This window comes from Cydia splendana, chromosome 16, assembly GCF_910591565.1.
Source record: "Cydia splendana chromosome 16, ilCydSple1.2, whole genome shotgun sequence".
Lineage (NCBI taxonomy): Eukaryota > Metazoa > Arthropoda > Insecta > Lepidoptera > Tortricidae > Cydia > Cydia splendana.
The window spans coordinates 4,353,764-4,373,123 of record NC_085975.1 but is presented as its reverse complement, the minus strand read 5'-3'; the positions used below and the strand labels follow the sequence as shown (position 1 = coordinate 4,373,123).

Here is a 19,360-nt window from a genome sequence, read left to right as displayed (position 1 = left end):
TAAATCGCGTTTAGTAATTATTAGTAATGACAGATGTAAACTTTAATGTAATATAAGAGAGTAGAGACTGCAAGATCCCACAGTCAAACCGTGTAAACTGTTTTGTGGGACATTGTATTTGTATAAGCTGTATACTTTTATGTTAATAAATAAATAAATAAATAAATAATAAATATGGCTACAATAAGGGTGCAAAATATTTTGTTCTTATAGAGGCTCATTATAAGAAGATTTGGCTAATATTACTTTTATTCTTATAATTTGGCCATGTACACGTTAATAAATCCAATTAATATGGCTACAATAAGGGTTCAAAATATTTTGTTCTTATAGAGGCTGGTTACATTGCTTTTTAGCTGTATAATATTCAAAGCAGTGTAAAGGCTTTTAATGTGGCCAATTATTCTTATAAAGGTAATGCACAAGATAACTATGACGCTTTTTGACTCATAGGAGCATGTTATTAGATACCTATCCGACAAAAAAAAAATTCTGGAACAATCTGATACCAAATTATCAGCAGTGGTTCCGTAGAGGATCATTTTATGGAACATGAGTATTTTGTTTCTCTTTACAATTTTGACAGAAAATGAAAGTAAGTTAAATATAAATATATATGGGACATTTTACACAGATTGACCTAGCCGGTCCTAGCCCCAAACTAAGCATAGCTTATACCCATACCCATAGCTAGCTATGGGTACTAGGCGACGATATAAACATACTTATATGTACATAGAAAACAACCATGACTCAGAAACAAATAAATGTATTCTTCACACAAATAAATGCCCTTAGCGGGATTCGAACCCAGGACCATCGGCTTCGCAGGCAGGGTTACTACCCACTAGGCCAGACCGGTCGTCTTGTTGCAATTGTTGCTAAATTTTTATGTATTCACGACCAATCACAACGTGTAATGGTAAATTTGGATGAGTTGGATGTCTACAATAATTATAACTTTTTTTTTGTATAAAATGTGTCCAGTTCCATGGCCATCTCATGTTATGTAAATTGAGATCTCTTGATTTTAAAAATTTGACAACTTCCGCGAAATACTACCATTGTATAATATGCAGACATGGAAAATTTACATGAGTACATAGATAGGCATGGGATTTCACTTGTGAGAAAGGAACCCTAACTATATGTAAAATGGCGAATCATAAGCAACACCTGTTGCTATTATAAAGTTTTAACTCTCATAGAGTATTTGTAGACGATGTGCTAATTCCTTTTGCTCTTATAATGGCCTTGCTCAAAACATGACAAAATAATTAACCACATTTTTAGCACAAAACCGCTTAAATACAAGGGCGCGTTGATAATACAACACACTGCATATCACATTTTATCATGAAATTAAATTCCCACACAGTTTTCATAATAAATATGCAAATATTCGGGTAATCTATATTTCTATATATAAAAATTCAATTTCATTTCAGCAAAATGGATGACACTTGTAAATTTATTGTCAAACTGTTACAAAAAAAGTAAACCACTAAGAAAAAAATACCTATTGCAGAGTCATAAACGCACAGTTATAAATCCCAAAGACTTTTTAAGAGCCTCTGTTTTGCCGTTATGAGTTTTACTCCCTTAAATCTGATGATAACAAAACGTGTATAAGGGCTAATACCCTTATTAATGCTTTCAATATGATTTGTATAAGTATATTAGCTTTTTAAGAGCACTTTCCTTGCCATTATAAGTTGGACTTCCTTGTTGCGTGTCATAATAAAGCACGTACAAGATTAAGAAAGCTTACAATAAAGCAACTACAAGGGGGATATAAGGTAATTGTCCTTATAATTTGTGGCCAAATGCACCCTTATTAGTGATAATATGATTCATATAAGAATATTATTTTTGGCATTTTAAGCCACTACAGGAGGAATTTTTGTTTGTTGGGTGGTACCGATACCACTATTTGTTTAGGCGCGAGCTATCACGACTCCGCCATTTTAAAAAAATTCAAAAATCCGGACGGACAAAAAAAAATATTTAGACATAGAATCCAGTCACAAAATTTCACGAGATTCGGTTAAGAATTGCGACCTGTAGAGGAGAACATCCGGACATACAAAAGCAAAATGCTCCAGTCGAAACGTAGACCTTCGCTACGCTCCGGTCAATTATATATTAGACATTTTGTCTCACATAGTGCACTTGTGCTACGAATTTCAAGAGTATCCCGCGTGGAACTGTCAAACGACAAAATTATGCCGCTTTTACATTTGTCCGCGAGACAGCGGGTCGTCGCGCGGATCTTATGCTACCGATTCGCGAGAAAGCTCTATGTCGCGGCGTTTTCTCGCCTGTCGACTGTCGCGACCGTCATGTGCTAGCCGTGCAGCATGAGTTACGTTCTCGCGCGCGACTCAATACATCTTGCGCGACTTCAAGTATGGACTCGCGCGCGAAAATGCAACTCATGCTAGACCACCTGATGCAATTTATATCGTGAAGAGGTAACCCGCATAGACAGACAGAGTTACTTATACTTATTCTTGTTATATTATAGTTGTAGTATATTTAGAACGGAATTGTACATTGTAGTACTAAGAGAATCGTGTATACTCGTAGTGTTAAGATTCAAATTTGAAAACTTAACACGAATTATACTTAGGAGTTGTCGGAGTTGGAGTTGCCTCGGGCGAGCGCGACGTATTTCTCGGAGTTTACAGAGTTACATTGCTTCGTCTTCCTTATTTATGTTAGATTTCAATAGTCTGTTACTGTTGTAAACTAATTCATGTACCTACAAATCCGGATTGTTAAGATAAACCTCAAGATCTCTTAATTAAACATTATTCTTCTTCTTCTTCGTTACACTCTTGACAGAGTGGTTATGGCCATTATGTAGACTTTTGAGCGACTCGTTTAACGACACGTCGCCATTCCTCCCGTAGAGCTGCTTTCCGTGAGCATTCGCTTACTGTGACCGACACACTGGCTTTGATTTGGTCAGTCCATCTCATTGGCGATCTTCCTCTAGCCCTGTCACCTCCCACTCTTCCTTGCACAACTAGACGTTCTATGGATCAGATATTGGGTAATCCTAAAAATCATTTAATAAACACTCCTATTCCGTTGTATGAGTCCCTTTACGGAATTATCCGACACTTTGTTAGCGTTTTTGCCTTTCGGAATTACACCTTAGTAAGTTATGCGAAATTCCAATAGTTAATCTTATGATTAGTAGATTGTTAACCAAGGGATGAAAGGTAGTTTGGCGCTCGAACGCAGTAAGAACGGGATGTTACGTTCGTGGTCAGAGGCAGAAGTCTTAATATCAACAGGTATTAGGTCTAATCTGGTATCTTATGTCAATCTGTCTGGTATAGAAGTAACTAATGTATTTAATAATTAAAATAATACATAAACTAAACATAAAACTAATTAAAAACTAAACTTAAATATAAATATAAACTAAATAAGTATAAAAAATTGCCTACTGAAGCCCGTCCCGGGCTGCCCCCGACGCAAAGGTGCCCATCACGCTCGCTGCGTTGCCGCGTTGGACTGCGATGGACAGCCTTTGCATCAGGAAAAACCCGGAGCGGGGGTCAAGGCCTCTTTCTAGCAGGCGACGACCCAGCTCCCGGAGGAAGGACATACCCTCAGCGCACCAGCAGCCTGAGGTCTCGACAGCGAGGGGGACGAATAAGTACCCGCTTAGCGCCGAGAATTTAGCTTTTTTAAGGGACGCCGCGTGCTCAGCAGCCGCTCCTGCCGACCGTATTGTGCGGCTAAGATGCTATTTTTTATACTTATTTAGTTTATATTTATATTTAAGTTTAGTTTTTAATTAGTTTTATGTTTAGTTTATGTATTATTTTAATTATGAAATAAATGAAATGAAAAATGTATTTAATTAATTGTTCCAGGTGTCGACTCGAACGGGCATCGTGTCACACTACGTGCGGCTTCAAATAGTGGTGCCCGAAGCCTTCATACTTGGCTCGGGAGAGCATCACGTGGATATGGGCAGCGTCATACACCTCATATGCATCGTTGAGAAGGTCAGTTTCATTAATATTAATAATATCATCATCATCATCTCAGCCATAAGACGTCCACTGCTGAACATAGACCTCCCCCTTGGACCTCCATTCGTACCGGTTGGAAGCGACCCGCATCCAGCGTCCTCCGGCGGCGTTAACAAGGTCGTCTGTCCATCTTGTGGGTGGACGTCCTACGCTGCGCTTGCCGTCCGTGTCTCCACTCGAGCACTTTTCGACCCCATCGGCCATCTTCTCTGCGTGCAATGTGGCCTGCCCATTGCCACTTCGACTTGCTAATCCGGTGGGCTATGTCGGTGACTTTAGTTCGTCTACGGATCTCCTCATTTCTGATTCGATCATGCAGAGAAACTCCGAGCATAGCCCTCTCCATAGCTCGTTGAGCGACTTTGAGTTATTAATAATATAGGTACATATATACATACATACATGCATACGAATATATACTAAAATCACACTTTTGACAGCGGACAGATCAAATCGGTAACAGTTTCAGAAATAAAGTCATAATTGGGCTCCACGTTATTTACGAAGGGGATTCACTGTTATGAGAGTTAGATTGTACGTTAAGTTCATAAACGAAGCATTTATGTATAACTATTCCGCGACTTGTTGATTGATTACAATGTACAAATATTTACATTGCTACACGCCATCAAAGCGATGCAAGCAAATAACGGCTTTAAAGTTATAAAACATTTATATACACCCATACCCATGCATACACGATTCAATGAATTTTATCAAATTTCCGAAAAATGTGACCCACTTCATGAAAGCATTATTTAACGTCCTATTTCACATTTTGGATATTAAATCACTAATAGTATTAGCTTGTATTTTATTACGCAATCCGGCTCTGCTTGAGTTGCGTTCTCGCGCGCGACTTCAACGTGGACTTCAAGTAGGCGGTATGGACTCGCTCGCGAGAACGCAACACGTGCTAGCCGGCATTGACGTATTATATCTAAGGATTGGCCTTATGGGCACTAAAAATGGTACTAGTTCAGCGGTGTCACTCACGAATTCGAGCCAATCGCGCATCCTAACGCAACTAGTTGCGACCAATCGCGCGCGTGATGCGAACTCATCAACCAATCGCGTGCGTAATGCGAACTCATCAACCAATCGCGTTGTAGCCTTGTCACACCGCTGTACTGGCCCCATTCATGCCCCAATCTTATTGCCCGTAAGTAGGGCTTGCAAATATTCGAAACTTTCAGGTATTCGAATATTCGACTTTTTCTGACGAGATATTCGAATATTCGAATAATTATTCGAATATTTAAAAAAAATAAGAAAAGGAACGAAAAATCGGTTTATTATCGTTTTATTCAAAAGCTTTTTTCACATATTGCTAAAATTAATGATATTTTGCAGAAATCCACTTATTGACTAGATTTTATCATCCTACTCTGAAATACCCACGTTTATAAAAGCAAGTAAGTACCTAAAACGCAAAAATTAGACATTTTCAATATTTCTTGATAAAACTTTTTATTATAAATGCGTAGTTGCGTGAATTAATATAACTTTAACCATCCAAACACGTATGTAAGAGAGAAAACATTTTAGTAGGTAATCACTAATCATTTTCTGATTTAAATTAACTTCTTGTCGTTAAGAAGCCTGTAAAATGGCCTTTAATTCCATTGTATTTTGAATCTTTATTGACTTTATTAGTCTTGGCAAGTTTAGTTTTGATTCCTAATGGTCGGCTGTTATATAATAAGTTATATAATTGGTATTGGAATATTTAAGGGAAAAAGTTGGCTGACTACGGGGTGGATCATTCGTTAGCTAAAGGTGCATGGTTAGATTACCTAGTTCGGTAGGTTTGGTATGATCAAATTTGTGAATTGCGATAAAGGGCAAGGTTTAGACTTCGAATATTCGCTTAAGGTACGCTTTTACTCAATAAACAAAATTACCCTTTATCTTAAAACTTACGTAAAGTTACTTGTACCTAGAAAAAGCATTAGCCGCACCGTAATAAAACATACTTTTTGATTTCGTTTCCTTTGAAATTGAGTTAGGTTCTTAGGTTTAACTGTATTCACGAAGCCTATTGAGAGGAATACAGTAAAAACATTATTTCCTTCGCATTTGGGTACCTACGGTTCCTCATTCACTGTTAATACCCGGCAAAATACACAGAAACTGTAACTATAACGGATGAAAATAGATTTTACCTAGTAATAAAAAATATTCGAATATTCGAAACCTGAGCGGCCGAATATTCGAATATCAAAACAGGTCGAATATTCGACATATTCGAATATTCGAATATTCGAATTGCAAGCCCTACCCGTAAGGCCAGTCCTGGGATATATACGTCAATGCGAGCCGGTCTGTTGTTATGGCTGTTATGCATAAGCGGATATTGGTGCACTTCTACTTATTATTTTCTGACATACATTACAATAAACAGATTCATAATAAACTTCTAAACATAGGTACCTATACAAAAGCAGCAGCATAGCACGAATTTCACTGACGCTGCGGGATAAATGCAGTGCCGAGCTGAAAGTAAATTTGACCCAGTTTAGTTTAGCACTCGGCCAGGCTCCACGTCATTTACGAGTTAGATTGGACATTTCTAGATACCTACCCGTTTCAGCTCTGAGGTGAATATAAGCAACAACTTTTACTATGGGCCAACCACATTTAGGGCTGATTTAGACGGCGCGCGAACTCGCATGCGATTTTAGTTACATTGCGGACTGTTGGTTACGTCCAATTCAACTGACCGATAAAAAACCGCAATGTAATGAAACTCGCATGCGAGTTCTCGCACCACCTAAATGAGGCCTTACTCCCGATTTTAAAAATTTACTCTCGAAGAGATAAGTAGGTATATATATCGGGTGATGGCGACACCGGTTGATATTTAACAATTTTATCATTATCACATATCAGTGAAAAAACAAGGATCAAAGTCAAATGGCGTTCTAAAAGTTTTAATCCAGTGTCGAAACACGGCAGTAAAATTACTGTGACTACAAAACTAATACCTTTTTATTAACAAAAAACAACAGTATTAACAAAATAATTAAACTAAACATTAAAATTAAAACCAAAACTAAACTCTAACAACTATATACACATATTTACAAATAAAAAATGGGAGCTAGCTCCGCGCCCGGATGGTAGGGTGCCCAGAAGGCTGGTGGCATTGCCGCGCTGAATGGCAATGCCGATTCGCTGAGCGAGGAAGTACCCAGCCCTCTGGTCACCCGTAGCATCATTGAGACGCTTCGCTAGCTCCCTAAATATGGAATGTGCTCCAAAACTTACTTTGAGAATACTACTTTATACTAAATTCTCTTTGGCTAAGGTAAAAGTTGCTACCTAATATATACTCACCTCGTAAAATATGACTACCTTGTAATTTAAATGATACCAATTCCAGGCAGTTAGATTAAATAGGACGAAAAAAGCTTATAGGATATAACAAATCAATCTAGAGCGCTAAATTATTCAATATTATTTAGCAATATAAATCCTAACAAACCAACCTATAAATTATCGTTTGAACGAGCTACGCCTAAAAAGCTGACGTGCTAAGTTTGCGATAAACACTAAATAAGCGCTGTTAGCTTAATGCTTAAGTGGGTGGGTGAAAAATAAAAAGTAGGCGTCAAGGGCAGTGTTAACATTGGTGATAGCACAGAATAAATAATAGTACCACCGTACAGAAAGGAAACTTCCTACAAAACCGAAGTTTGACAGCGGTTCAGGGTCGAATCATGCTGTCCCTTTCTAATTTACGCACCCGTGGTGATAGTAAATAACAATATTGCAACACATACAACAGATTTCTAAACCCAGATAGCTACGAGTAGCTACCATTTCACAGCATGGTGACAGGTAGAGTTAGATGAGTTTAACCTCTCGGCTGTGTAATATCCAGACATCGTAAATGTTATAGCATTTTCGGTGCAGCGAAGTGGTGTTAACGGAATTGATATAAACAATTTCAACCTACTACTAGGTCTAAGGACTAGGTCGATCTGTGTAAAAATTCAAAGATTATCTTCGTGCGTATGATTCATTCGTAAGTATACCCAATAGTAGAACTAAATAAGGTTCTATAATACACTAGGAATCCTCTAGACAGAGTTTAGAGCAATTATTTCATGAAACCGATGCTGCCAAAAATACGGGGGTGCGGGGGACGAGGTGAGCGAGGTCTCATGCCGTGATTGGTCCGTTCAAAGACACGGACGTCACACAAAGACACTTTCGACTCGAAAATGGAGTATAACTACCGTATTTTTGGCAGAGGGGGTAGAGCTACTACGCTCAGTCTGGAGGATGTCTTGTCTGTGGGTTCTATTTACATATTGTACTAGTAAAATGCTAATGTATTCGGAAAAACCTGATTTCAATCAATAAAACGAAACATTCCCATTCAAACATTCCCAGGTCAAATTTCGCAAATAACAATAAAGACTTTCCGCCATTTTCTCCAGTCGTTACGACCCCCAATCTGGGTCCGATCTATTCCCGAATTCAATCGCCCTGTCCCCGTCGCGCCAGCGTTATGTGTAACTGGATTGACGGAGACGGACATTGAAATTCGTTGACGTTTGCATAGATATGTGTCTAAGTAGATCACGCAAATGCATTTACTTCGCGTGCAAAGATTATTTTTGAGTTCAAAAATTCGCTATGAATATCGTGAACATTTATACATAATCTTTGTATCTATCTGATTATATAAATTCAATTTTAATCGATATATAAATCTGATTATATAAATTCAATTTTAATCGATATCAGTAATAGAAAATCAAAATCGTAAAATGCTTAAAAATTATAATCATTTTGTAAACACAATAATCATGTAATAAATCACGTAGTTACGGTAGTTGTGCTTAGCAAAACACGCTTGGTTTTCAAAAAAAAATTAGGGATTAGAAACAAGAAAAAATGTCTAGATATTTTAGATAACCATACCTAATGCTGCTGATAGCGCTATACCGTTTAAAATCTTTGTATCCTGAACTAACAAAACTAACTATAAGTAGGTAGGTTGTATTGATCATATTTTCCAAAAACACTTATTGGATCATACAAATAAAAACCGGTCAAGTGCGAGTCGAACTCGCGTCCCAAGGGTTCCGTACTGCACACATTTTCCAACGTGCGAGCAAAGCGAAGTTCATAAGTACATTCAACTGTTCATTAAATTTTTCCACACACGGCTGGCTATCTTTAATTTTGTTGGAAGTTCGCAAATTGCTGGCATCTCGCTCTGTCACTCTAATTACATTGGAGTAAAAGAGAAATCCCCGCAATTTGCGAACTTCGGTGTTCGCGGTAGACCCTCTGATATACGGCAGTTCAGCCTTCTCATTTAGCTACTCGTACTTAAACCAATTATATGTTCTGTTTGAGCACTAACCTCCTAAAGCTCATCCTTCGACCTTGCGTGGAGGCGCACCTCTCTTGGATGCTTCAGGCCTTCGGCCCAACGCAGAGCTCGGCCTTCGACCTTCGCACTAGCTGTCACACCACGTTTCACGTAAATCAATTGCGGTTGTGGCCCTGATAGAGCTTATCCGCAATTCTTATTCTTAAGTCCGGCTCACGCTTAATTGCAGACTTCTTAAACGTTTTTCCAGTAATCTATAGGTATCGGGCCCAATCGCTTAACAAAAGATAGAACAAAATCGACAATCTCCTTTGCAGAGGGCCGATTTTTGAATTTCGACCACTCGATTTCGTGTATTTCGTTCAATAATATCTCCAATACTAGGCATTTAAATTTTACTAATAAAATTGAAAACGAGTGGTCAATACCACTAGATTCCCAATTTCTGTCGCTTGTATTTCAAGAATTTGCATTTCGCCGTTTTTCACCGATATTCTAGTGACGAAATCGAACGATCGAAATTCAAAAATCGGCCCCCAGGAAGCATGCACATGTCGGAGACTCCGGGCCTTCGACCTTCGCATTCAAACACTTGTACTATAATTGTTCTATGGTTGAACAGTAACCTCCCGCAACTCGGCCTTCGGCCGTGCGTTTCAAAAAACTACTGGGGGATGCTTCGGGCCTTCGGCCCTACTCGTAGCTCGGCCTTCGGCCTTCGCAAAAGCTGTCCACACCGAGTTTCACGTAAACCATTACGGCTGTGTCCCTAAGATAGCCCAACCGCGTTTTTTTTCGTAAGTCCGACTCACGCTTGACTCTAGATTTCTAATAGGTTTTCCTGTCATCTAGAGGTAAAGACCTATTATGAGTATTTTTTTTTAATTTTAGACCCAGTAGTATCGGAGTTAAAGGGGGGGAACGGTCATTTTTTGCCTATTTTCTTATATAACTTCTAAACTGTTTCATATAACATTATAATAAAAATTTATTTGAGATCCTCAAAATAAGCCCTTTCATTTAATATGTAACACGATATGGTTTGCAAAACTTTGTTTTTAGGGTTCCGTACCCAAAGGGTAAAACGGGACCCTATTACTAAGACTTCGCTGTCCGTCCGTCCGTCTGTCACCAGGCTGTATCTCACGAACCGTGATAGCTAGACAGTTGAAATTTTCACAGATGATGTATTTCTGTTGCCGCTATAACAACAAATACTAAAAACAGAATAAAATAAAGATTTAAATGGGGCTCCCATACAACAAACGTGATTTTTGACCAAAGTTAAGCAACGTCGGGAGTGGTCAGTATTTGGATGGGTGACCGTTTTTTTTTTTGCTTTTTTTTTGTTTTTTTTTTTTTTTGCATTATGGTACGGAACCCTTAGTGCGCGAGTCCGACTCGCACTTGCCCGGTTTTATTTAATTTTCTCATATTCCCCCTAAAAGAGTCCCATAAGCTTAAAATTAATTTGTTTTTATTACATGTCCGTCTTTGGGTCACAGACTTCCATATGTGTACCAAATTTCAACTTAATTGGTCCAGTAGTTTTGGAGCAAATAGGCTGTGACAGACGGACAGACGGACAGACAGACGCACGAGTGATCCTATAAGGGTTCCGTTTTTTCCTTTTGAGTTACGGAACCCTAAAAAGTAATAAAAATTAGCTGTCTATAGTAGGTAGGTATCTTAAGAGAATATCTATTAAAATATAGATTCATGATTTATAATTTGAATCCCCATTTTCCAGTAGAACTCCTAACACAAATACGAAGCACTCGTTAACATGATAATTAAGAAGCAGCTTGATTATGGTCGCACCAATAAAAGTCTGCAGCGGATTTGATAGCCCACGCAGTGTAAGTGTTATTTATACGTCATAATTTCATAGAAGTTTGACGTTTAAAATGACACTTGCACTGCGTGGGCTATCAAAATCGCTGCAGACTTTTTACGGTCTAACTATAATTATCGAACTTGGATTCCTTAGATCTTATATTAACACTTATATCGGCCCGATTTGAACTTTAAGATCTTACGTCAAATTAGATCTAGGAACGATATGGATTAAGTAGATCACCACTTTTGACACTGACACATCTAATCCATATCGTTTCTAGATCTATGAATTGACGTATCTTAAAGTTCGAAACGGGCCGTAGTCTTTCTATTAAAATACATGTCTGTGAGTGTAGGCTTTTACGGCCGGAATTTTACGAGCGCCGTAAAGGCTTGTTTTATTGTCACGCACGGCAATATGCCGCGGACACGCCATTCGCGACACGTTCGAGTATGTCGCTTAATTAGGAGTGGTTCAGTGGAGCTCGGTTAGGCTAGTGAATTTCATGAAAAACTGCCTTTTTAATATAGCATAAACTTTTATGTAACTTGCAATGTTTGTATGTTCGAGTCAAATCTTGCAAGCTAAATTCCCATTATACAATTGAGCTGAAACTTTACATACACACCATGAGGTGGCCATAGGAACTCTGTGATACAGATAAAACAACGCTCAACCTAAGTGTGTTGAATTTTCACGAAAGAAAAGTAGCCAGTCACTGATAAAAGACAAAAAAACTTATCTTTGCTGGTTTCATTTGTGATGGTGGTCGTGTCCGCGGGAGTTTTGTAGCTTCACAAAACTATTCAAACACTCTGTTTAGTTACGCTTACTGCTTACATATAGTCTGTGTTTTTTAAACTATGAAGAACTGCCCATAGGAAATAGTATAGAACACACATTTGTTTCTTGCATAGACAATGTATGGAAACTTAACTCTACAATATTCAATGTGTAACTTTATTTTGATTAGCGACCTATTTAGGATCAGCATTTTCGTACTGCATAGGTACTACAACAGGATCTTTTTGCTAAAACGATTTCCCTGACAACTGTTTTTCTAATTCCAGAGTCCAACACCCCCTCAATACGTGTTCTGGTACCACAACGACCGCATGATCAACTACGACGCGACGCGCGGCGGCATCACGGTGGAGACGGAGCCGGGTGCGCGTACACAGAGCAGGCTCACTGTGCGCGACGCCACACTGAAGGATTCGGGGAACTATACGTGCAGCGCGAGCAATACGGAGCCGGCTAGCATACACGTGTTCGTGTCTGAGGGCAGTAAGTATCGTGTTCTGGTACCACAACGACCGCATGATCAACTACGACGCAACGCGCGGCGGCATCACGGTGGAGACGGAGCCAGGTGCGCGTACACAGAGCAGGCTCACTGTGCGCGATACCACACTGAAGGATTCGGGGAACTATACGTGCAGCGCGAGCAATACGGAGCCGGCTAGCATACACGTGTTCGTGTCTGAGGGCAGTAAGTATCGTGTTCTGGTACCACAACGACCGCACGATCAACTACGACGCGACGCGCGGCGGCATAACGGTGGAGACGGAGCCGGGTGCGCGTACGCAGAGCAGGCTCACTAGGGCTTCCAATACCGGGATCCCGGGATCCCGAAATACCGGGATCCCGTCTATTTAAACGCATTTTTTAATACCGGTATTTTTTAATGCAATACCGGGATCCCGGTATTTACAAAAACAAGGAAAATGTGCCGATTATACCGTATAATATCCATTAAAATGATTAAATTCGGCTGAATCAAGAAGACGTCTACACGTCAGATGCATTTAACTGGCATCATGGCCTCATTTAATTTAAACAAGATCTGGCCATATGCGTTAGAAAATATTTGGTGATGAATTCTGATGTTCAGGATATGATATTAATATAATTAGTTCTTAAAATTATATCAAAAAGTAGAATGAAATGAGCAAGGAATTGTAGTATAGCAAACGAATTTTTGGCGGCAAATTTGAATATACATAGTTGGCTGGTTTATTAGGTTGAACTAAACATGTGACTGGTGAAGTCAACAAGGCGGATAAAATGAGTGCCAACCTGGAGGGTGAAATGATAATTATTGCAGATGGCGATTATTGTTTAATATCCTAAGCTAAGGACATACATATCTGGTGTTACAGTGAGCCTTTTTTTAATAAAACTCAAAATTTTAAGCGATTCATAGTCAATACCGGGATCCCGGGATCCCGGTATTGATGAAGACAGTTTCGGTATTAATACCGGTATTGTAAGAAGTCCGGTATTTGGAAGCCCTAAGGCTCACTGTGCGCGACGCCACACTGAAGGATTCGGGGAACTATACGTGCAGCGCGAGCAATACGGAGCCGGCTAGCATACACGTGTTCGTGTCTGAGGGCAGTAAGTATCCTCATGTTGCAGATGTAGTGCATAATTGTTTCGTATTTTCTCGGACACGTTTGTATTTGTCATGCTACTTCAGTCATCCTCAGTACTTTTTGTACCTAGGCTAACTGAAATAGCAAGACATGTTCGTACGTTTCCGTGAAAAGACGATGGAAAATAATTATCTGTAGTGGTGTGTTAGTTGTGTATGAAGGCTACCTGACTTGGTAGATGTGATGGAGTCGAGAGATGTGCAACTGTGCACCCCACAACCTCACATGGGCCATGGCCCCATGGGGCCATAAGATTTACTTTATGGTGTCAGACCACTTGGTAACCAATGTAACCATCTACGCTCTGATGCGCCCGCCCTCTACGTGACTTAATATGACGGTTCTTCGGAGCCTACGATGGTCAAAATGAGGACCTCGTTGCATTTTAAGGAAGCTGGAAATTTTCACCGAAACCTACCATAACAATTACACAACTTTTTTATTTTAATCTACAGCCGAGATGATTCTCTCTAAACCCGCCCTTAATTTCCAGGCAACAAAATGGCCGCGATCCTCCGACGGAACGAGAGCGCCATCACAGGGATCGCGTCGAGCGTGACGTGCATGCTGTTACTGGCATCCGTGCTGCTGCAGTGCGGCCTGCGATGACGGAGCGAGGTGCAGGAGTAGGCTACAGTGTCCTTTAGGTTAGACCGAGCGTTGTGGAGTAAGGGGGATTAGGGTAAGCTAGGTCCAGCATAGTCATCTCCCAAGAATTTAAAGACCATTTCAGTGTATTTAAAACTTTCTTAGGCACTTTTAGTTATTCTCAGCTCTTACCAGGGGGCAAGGTAATCCTTGATAGATGTGTTTTCCCTTCTGTTTGTAACGCCATATTATGAAATTCTTTCTGCACAACATCCTTTGAAAACTACGGTAAACGTACTGGTGCTCGACGCGGTCCCAGTACATGTCATCTTGAAACTTAAGTCATTGTCAATAGAGGTGACAGCAAGGTGTCATATATTGGACATTACCATGTCGAGCACTATTAGTATGTTTACCTTACTTTCTCTGTCCGTAGTTCCGCAGAACAACCGTCATTCCGGCAGCTTCTTACATCTGTCAACCTTTTTCAAAATCCTTTACCATTTTAACAAGATTTTTTCTGCTACAACAACAATTATAGTGACTGCTGTCTGTATTTCTGTCAGTCTGCGGAACAGCTCTGGAGGTGTCTGCATTTGTTAATCTTCTGCTAAATCTCAAGCTGTCTTATTGCTGTTTCTCTGATACAGTGGTCAGTACAACACTTGAAATCTATGTATCACTATTTTCGAAGTGATAAAACTGATAAAAGTCAATGATGTCCAGCACGAATACTCTGCCTGTCGTAGGTACAGTCGCCATCAGATATATCGGAGCGGCCGAGGTTCTGAAAAATGCCTAAACACGCACTCTAGCGCCTTGTCAATAGAGGCGTGTTCAGATATGTGTGAGCACCTTGGCCGCTCCGATATATCTGATGCCGACTGTACAATACCAGTATTTCTTTGATGTTTTTTTTCTCGTATTGCGATAATCGTATATTCGAAACGAGAAAATCGTACCGTGAATATATACCTTTTACCTTCGTATTTTTCACTGATAAAAGATGAGTAATTTTCTCCACCGCATTGACATATATTTATATGTAAGGACTGGCCTTACGGGCACTAAAAATGGTATTAGTTCAGCGGTGTCACTCACGAATTCGAGCCAATCGTGCAGTCTAACGCAACTAGTTGCGACCAATCGCGCGCGTGATGCGAACTCGTCAATAATGGGCGGACGACGGATGCAATATACCTACGTCAAAATCATGTTGTCTTATTTAAACCAATTTTAATTACGTATATCGTTTGACATGATTTTGACGTTTATTGCATCCGTCGTCCGCCCATTACTCATCAACCAATCGCGTTGCCCCATTCATACCTCATTCTTATTGCCCGTAAGGCCAGTCCTTAGATATCTACGTCTCCACCGAAAATTCTCTGGGCTAATACTCGTAAAGGAACAACAGGAAAATACGGAACCTACTTACCCCTAATCAATCTTACTCTACAACTGTAACCAACTAGTTTACCGAATAAGGCTCGTTCGATTTCTTCCGAAGAACTTTTCTACCAAATAGCGAATTATTTATCTCGTAACATGTTGGCGTATCTAATCCTTGATTACTGTTAATTCACGTTGAATAAATAAATATCAAAACAAACGCCTGTGCTATTTCTGTATTGTTTTGTATTGTTTTTTTTATTGAGGTGTGCAATAAAGAGTTGTATTGTATTGTATAAACGGCACTGCCATAGCTGAATCATCATCTTTTTAATTTTTTAACTGAAAACTCCTTTAGCGGCGCTGTGCACTTTTTGAGGTGGGGAAAAAATGTTAAACTCGAGACAGCGTAAGGCGTAAGTCGTAAGGCTCTCTTTCTACCGCGCGGCGAAAATGTATGCCTGAGCCTGCTGTTTCGTTTCGGCGGCGCAGGGCGCTTGCGTGACGTCACGTGTGACGGACAATGTCAAGGTGTTTTTCATGTTTGATTTAAATGCCATCTAGTGAGTTTCCCTCAAACTGGTATTAATATAACTGTAGTACTCACAGTGATGTGCTTAGGGATTTCAAGTAATGCGACGAAATAACGCTAGATGGCGTTAACCTCAATTATACATAGTGCTGCAGACATTTTGCACTAGATGGCGCTGTTATTAACATTTTGAGTTACAATGTCGTTGAGTTTTCACTTCTGCCGGCACTCCCGGAGTGCAACCCGTTGTTTTTTTTTAGTTATACAACTAATAATTAAAGGATATAATTTCTTCATATATATATATATATATATATATATGATACAAAGACAACTCAAAAAACAATAGATAAAAATAACTTAAAATTACCATTAAACTAAATACAAACTATTCTAAAATAAAATAAAACTAAACTTTTTAAATACTTTACTGTTAATAATTTAAATAGAGTCCGTCTAAGCTATATCTACATCGACTTTGACAGAACAATGTGGAAATGTCAGTATAATCGTAATTTTTCCATAAAAATCCATAAGTCATGATAAAAATCCCACACTTTTCATTTCAAGGGGATTTTAAAAACGAAAAGACATGTTTCTAATTATCCACGCCGTTTTAAATTGCGTGATTTCTCTTACTAACCTGTTAGTTGCCGCTTACCTATAATTTTTAAATCGAGACTTACTTTTTAAGCGTCGCACGATTTACAACAAAAATTGTTTATCTCGGGTCCCAAGTATCTGGATATGCCGTGTCGGACACCATAAACCATAACCCAAAACAAGTCACAAAACTGGCGTTGAATTGGTTGGCAGTCTAATCTAAAAAAAAGGTTTCACGTCGTGGTATCAATTTCGAAAGAAATGACATTGAAACAGCTTAGACGGACATCGGCCAGAATTGTTTAGCAATTCGACTGCTGAGGGCCTACCGCTAACCACGTTCGACGTGTTACCTCCGTTACACTTACGTAAGAATGTACAAGTGCGACAGAGAGGCAACACGTCGGACCTGGTTCGCGGTAGGCCCTCTGATGCTCATGCTGAATTTTACAGTCAACATAGGTATCTTTGTAATGAAATCAAGGATTAGATGCACTAACAAATCTATTCCTCATTAAACATAAATAGACGAATTGTAATTACTAGTGTAGTCCCTAATAAATATCGGATAAATATGTAACCTAAAATATTAATCTATGTAAAATAATGTTTGTTTGTATATTATGTTACATGTAGGTAAGACAATGTGCAATAAATGTAATATCAATTAGAAAAGATGAAAATTATTTGGCTTATTGAATTGTTTAACATTGTTGTAATTCTACGTAAATATATATGTTGTTTCATAACTAAATTAACTAAAAAGATATTATTATCATTTCTATCGAACAATAATAAAAAAAACTACTTTAACCCTTCAATTGCCGCGTATGGAGACGATAATTAATGTTTAACCTTTTCGTCGCCGTGTCAAACACAAAAGCTGTCACTCGGACGCCACGTCACCCAAGTGTCAAAACTGAAATTGAACTTTATGCATATGCACGTAGATCTATGTTGCTCTGTGGTCTGTGACCGATTAATCGGACGTTGGCGTTGGACCTGCGGTGCGGATATATCAGTCATTGGCGTCCAAAAGGTTAACTGTTGCAATGTATAAACATACCTACTTAAATTATATTACTATACTCTTTGTCACATATATAGCGGTCATCTGCGGTAAAATTTTACATAATTAATATTTGTCATAATTAATGTTATTTATTTGCCTTTTCTTAACCATTTGTCGTAGCAAACGTAACCATCTTATTAAAACACGAAATAACACGACCACTCCAATATTTCAAAAATATTACCAGTGGCGTTACGCTCAATGTAATTTATAAATAATACAATTGGTCACGTAATCTAAAGTGTAACTCTATTCTAGCATAGGTACATGAATTCAAATTTAAGTCAATTATGGTAAAGCAGAAATACCTAATACCTACATAACTATCATAATTATTAACTCACATTTACAGACGGGTCTATCGCGAATTTATTTAATTATCTTTATTTACCGACGTTTCGACACCTGAAACGTCGAAACCCGTGTCGAAACGTCGGTAAATAAACGTTATAAAATTAATTCGCGATACATCCGTCTATAAATGTGACTTAATATGTGTTCAAAACGCGAAAGTTTTAAATATTACATACCTATCAGTTAGGTAATAAATGCGTATAATTTACAATTTCAGAATGCGTTTCACTTATTAAATAATTTGAGATAACTATATATTTAATTTTAATCCTGAAATGATACTGGGAAATTAGTTGGTACAACTAGATAGCTGATCGGTCACATAATTATTGTTGTTTTAATTACATAGCATAACTAAACATTTTTCATAATTATACCTCGCGATACTACATTTTATTTTAATGTTTATGCACTGTCACTTATGGAAGACAGGGATCGGGTGGGGATTAAAAATATGTGGCTTTCCGTTAGAGAAGGGTCCTTATGCTCCATGTGCTGATGGAAAGCCACATTTTTAGTTTAGTGACTGCTCGGCGTTAGTCACTATTCTTCGTCGAACATCTTAAGTGTAAAAATAAATAGAATAAGTACTTCATTCCAAGGAATAAAAATCTAGAAATATTTGAGGTGTGTAGATGAGTTTTTAACAAGCATGACAATTCTAAACTAAGTAACAAATGTGTGCTGTGCACTCAAATACACTATACTCTGTATCTTTAGGTATTTAAATAAAAGTAAACAAAATCTACCCTCAAATGGCTCCTTAAGCCAGTTGAGGGTAGTCGTTCAGTGACTGATCCAGGCGGTTTTGTATTTGGTTAGTTAACCAATAAATGTTATAACTACCCGAAAATTTAGAAATTGTTGGTTTACTTTTATTTTAATACCTAAAGATACAAACTATAGTGTTTGTCAACTTGTTAAAATCGAGTAAACGAAGATTTTTAACATATACTTAAGTGTATGGGAAATCTTGATCTAGGTAATAATAGATAAAAACATAGATAAATACTATCAGTATACTTGTATATTAAAATATAGGTAATGTTTGAAATAAATGAAAATTGTTACTTTATTTAATGTAAATATGGATTATTTAAATTAAGAGTAGGTAATTATATCGGTAATTATT

The 19,360-nt window shown here is 38.5% G+C and overlaps 1 protein-coding gene across 1 annotated transcript in view; it reads left to right on the top strand.

Annotated features, from left to right (window-relative positions):
• Window positions 1-14,450, top strand: part of LOC134798128 (hemicentin-1-like) — a 512,059-nt gene extending 497,609 nt beyond the window's left edge. The window contains exons 7-9 of the mRNA XM_063770470.1: window positions 3,894-4,028; window positions 12,319-12,535; window positions 14,181-14,450. Of these exons, the coding sequence (XP_063626540.1) occupies window positions 3,894-4,028; window positions 12,319-12,535; window positions 14,181-14,296 (468 nt within the window). The 3' untranslated portion in view covers window positions 14,297-14,450. The remainder of the gene's footprint in view (window positions 1-3,893; window positions 4,029-12,318; window positions 12,536-14,180) is intronic.
• The last annotated feature ends 4,910 nt before the right edge of the window (window positions 14,451-19,360 follow it).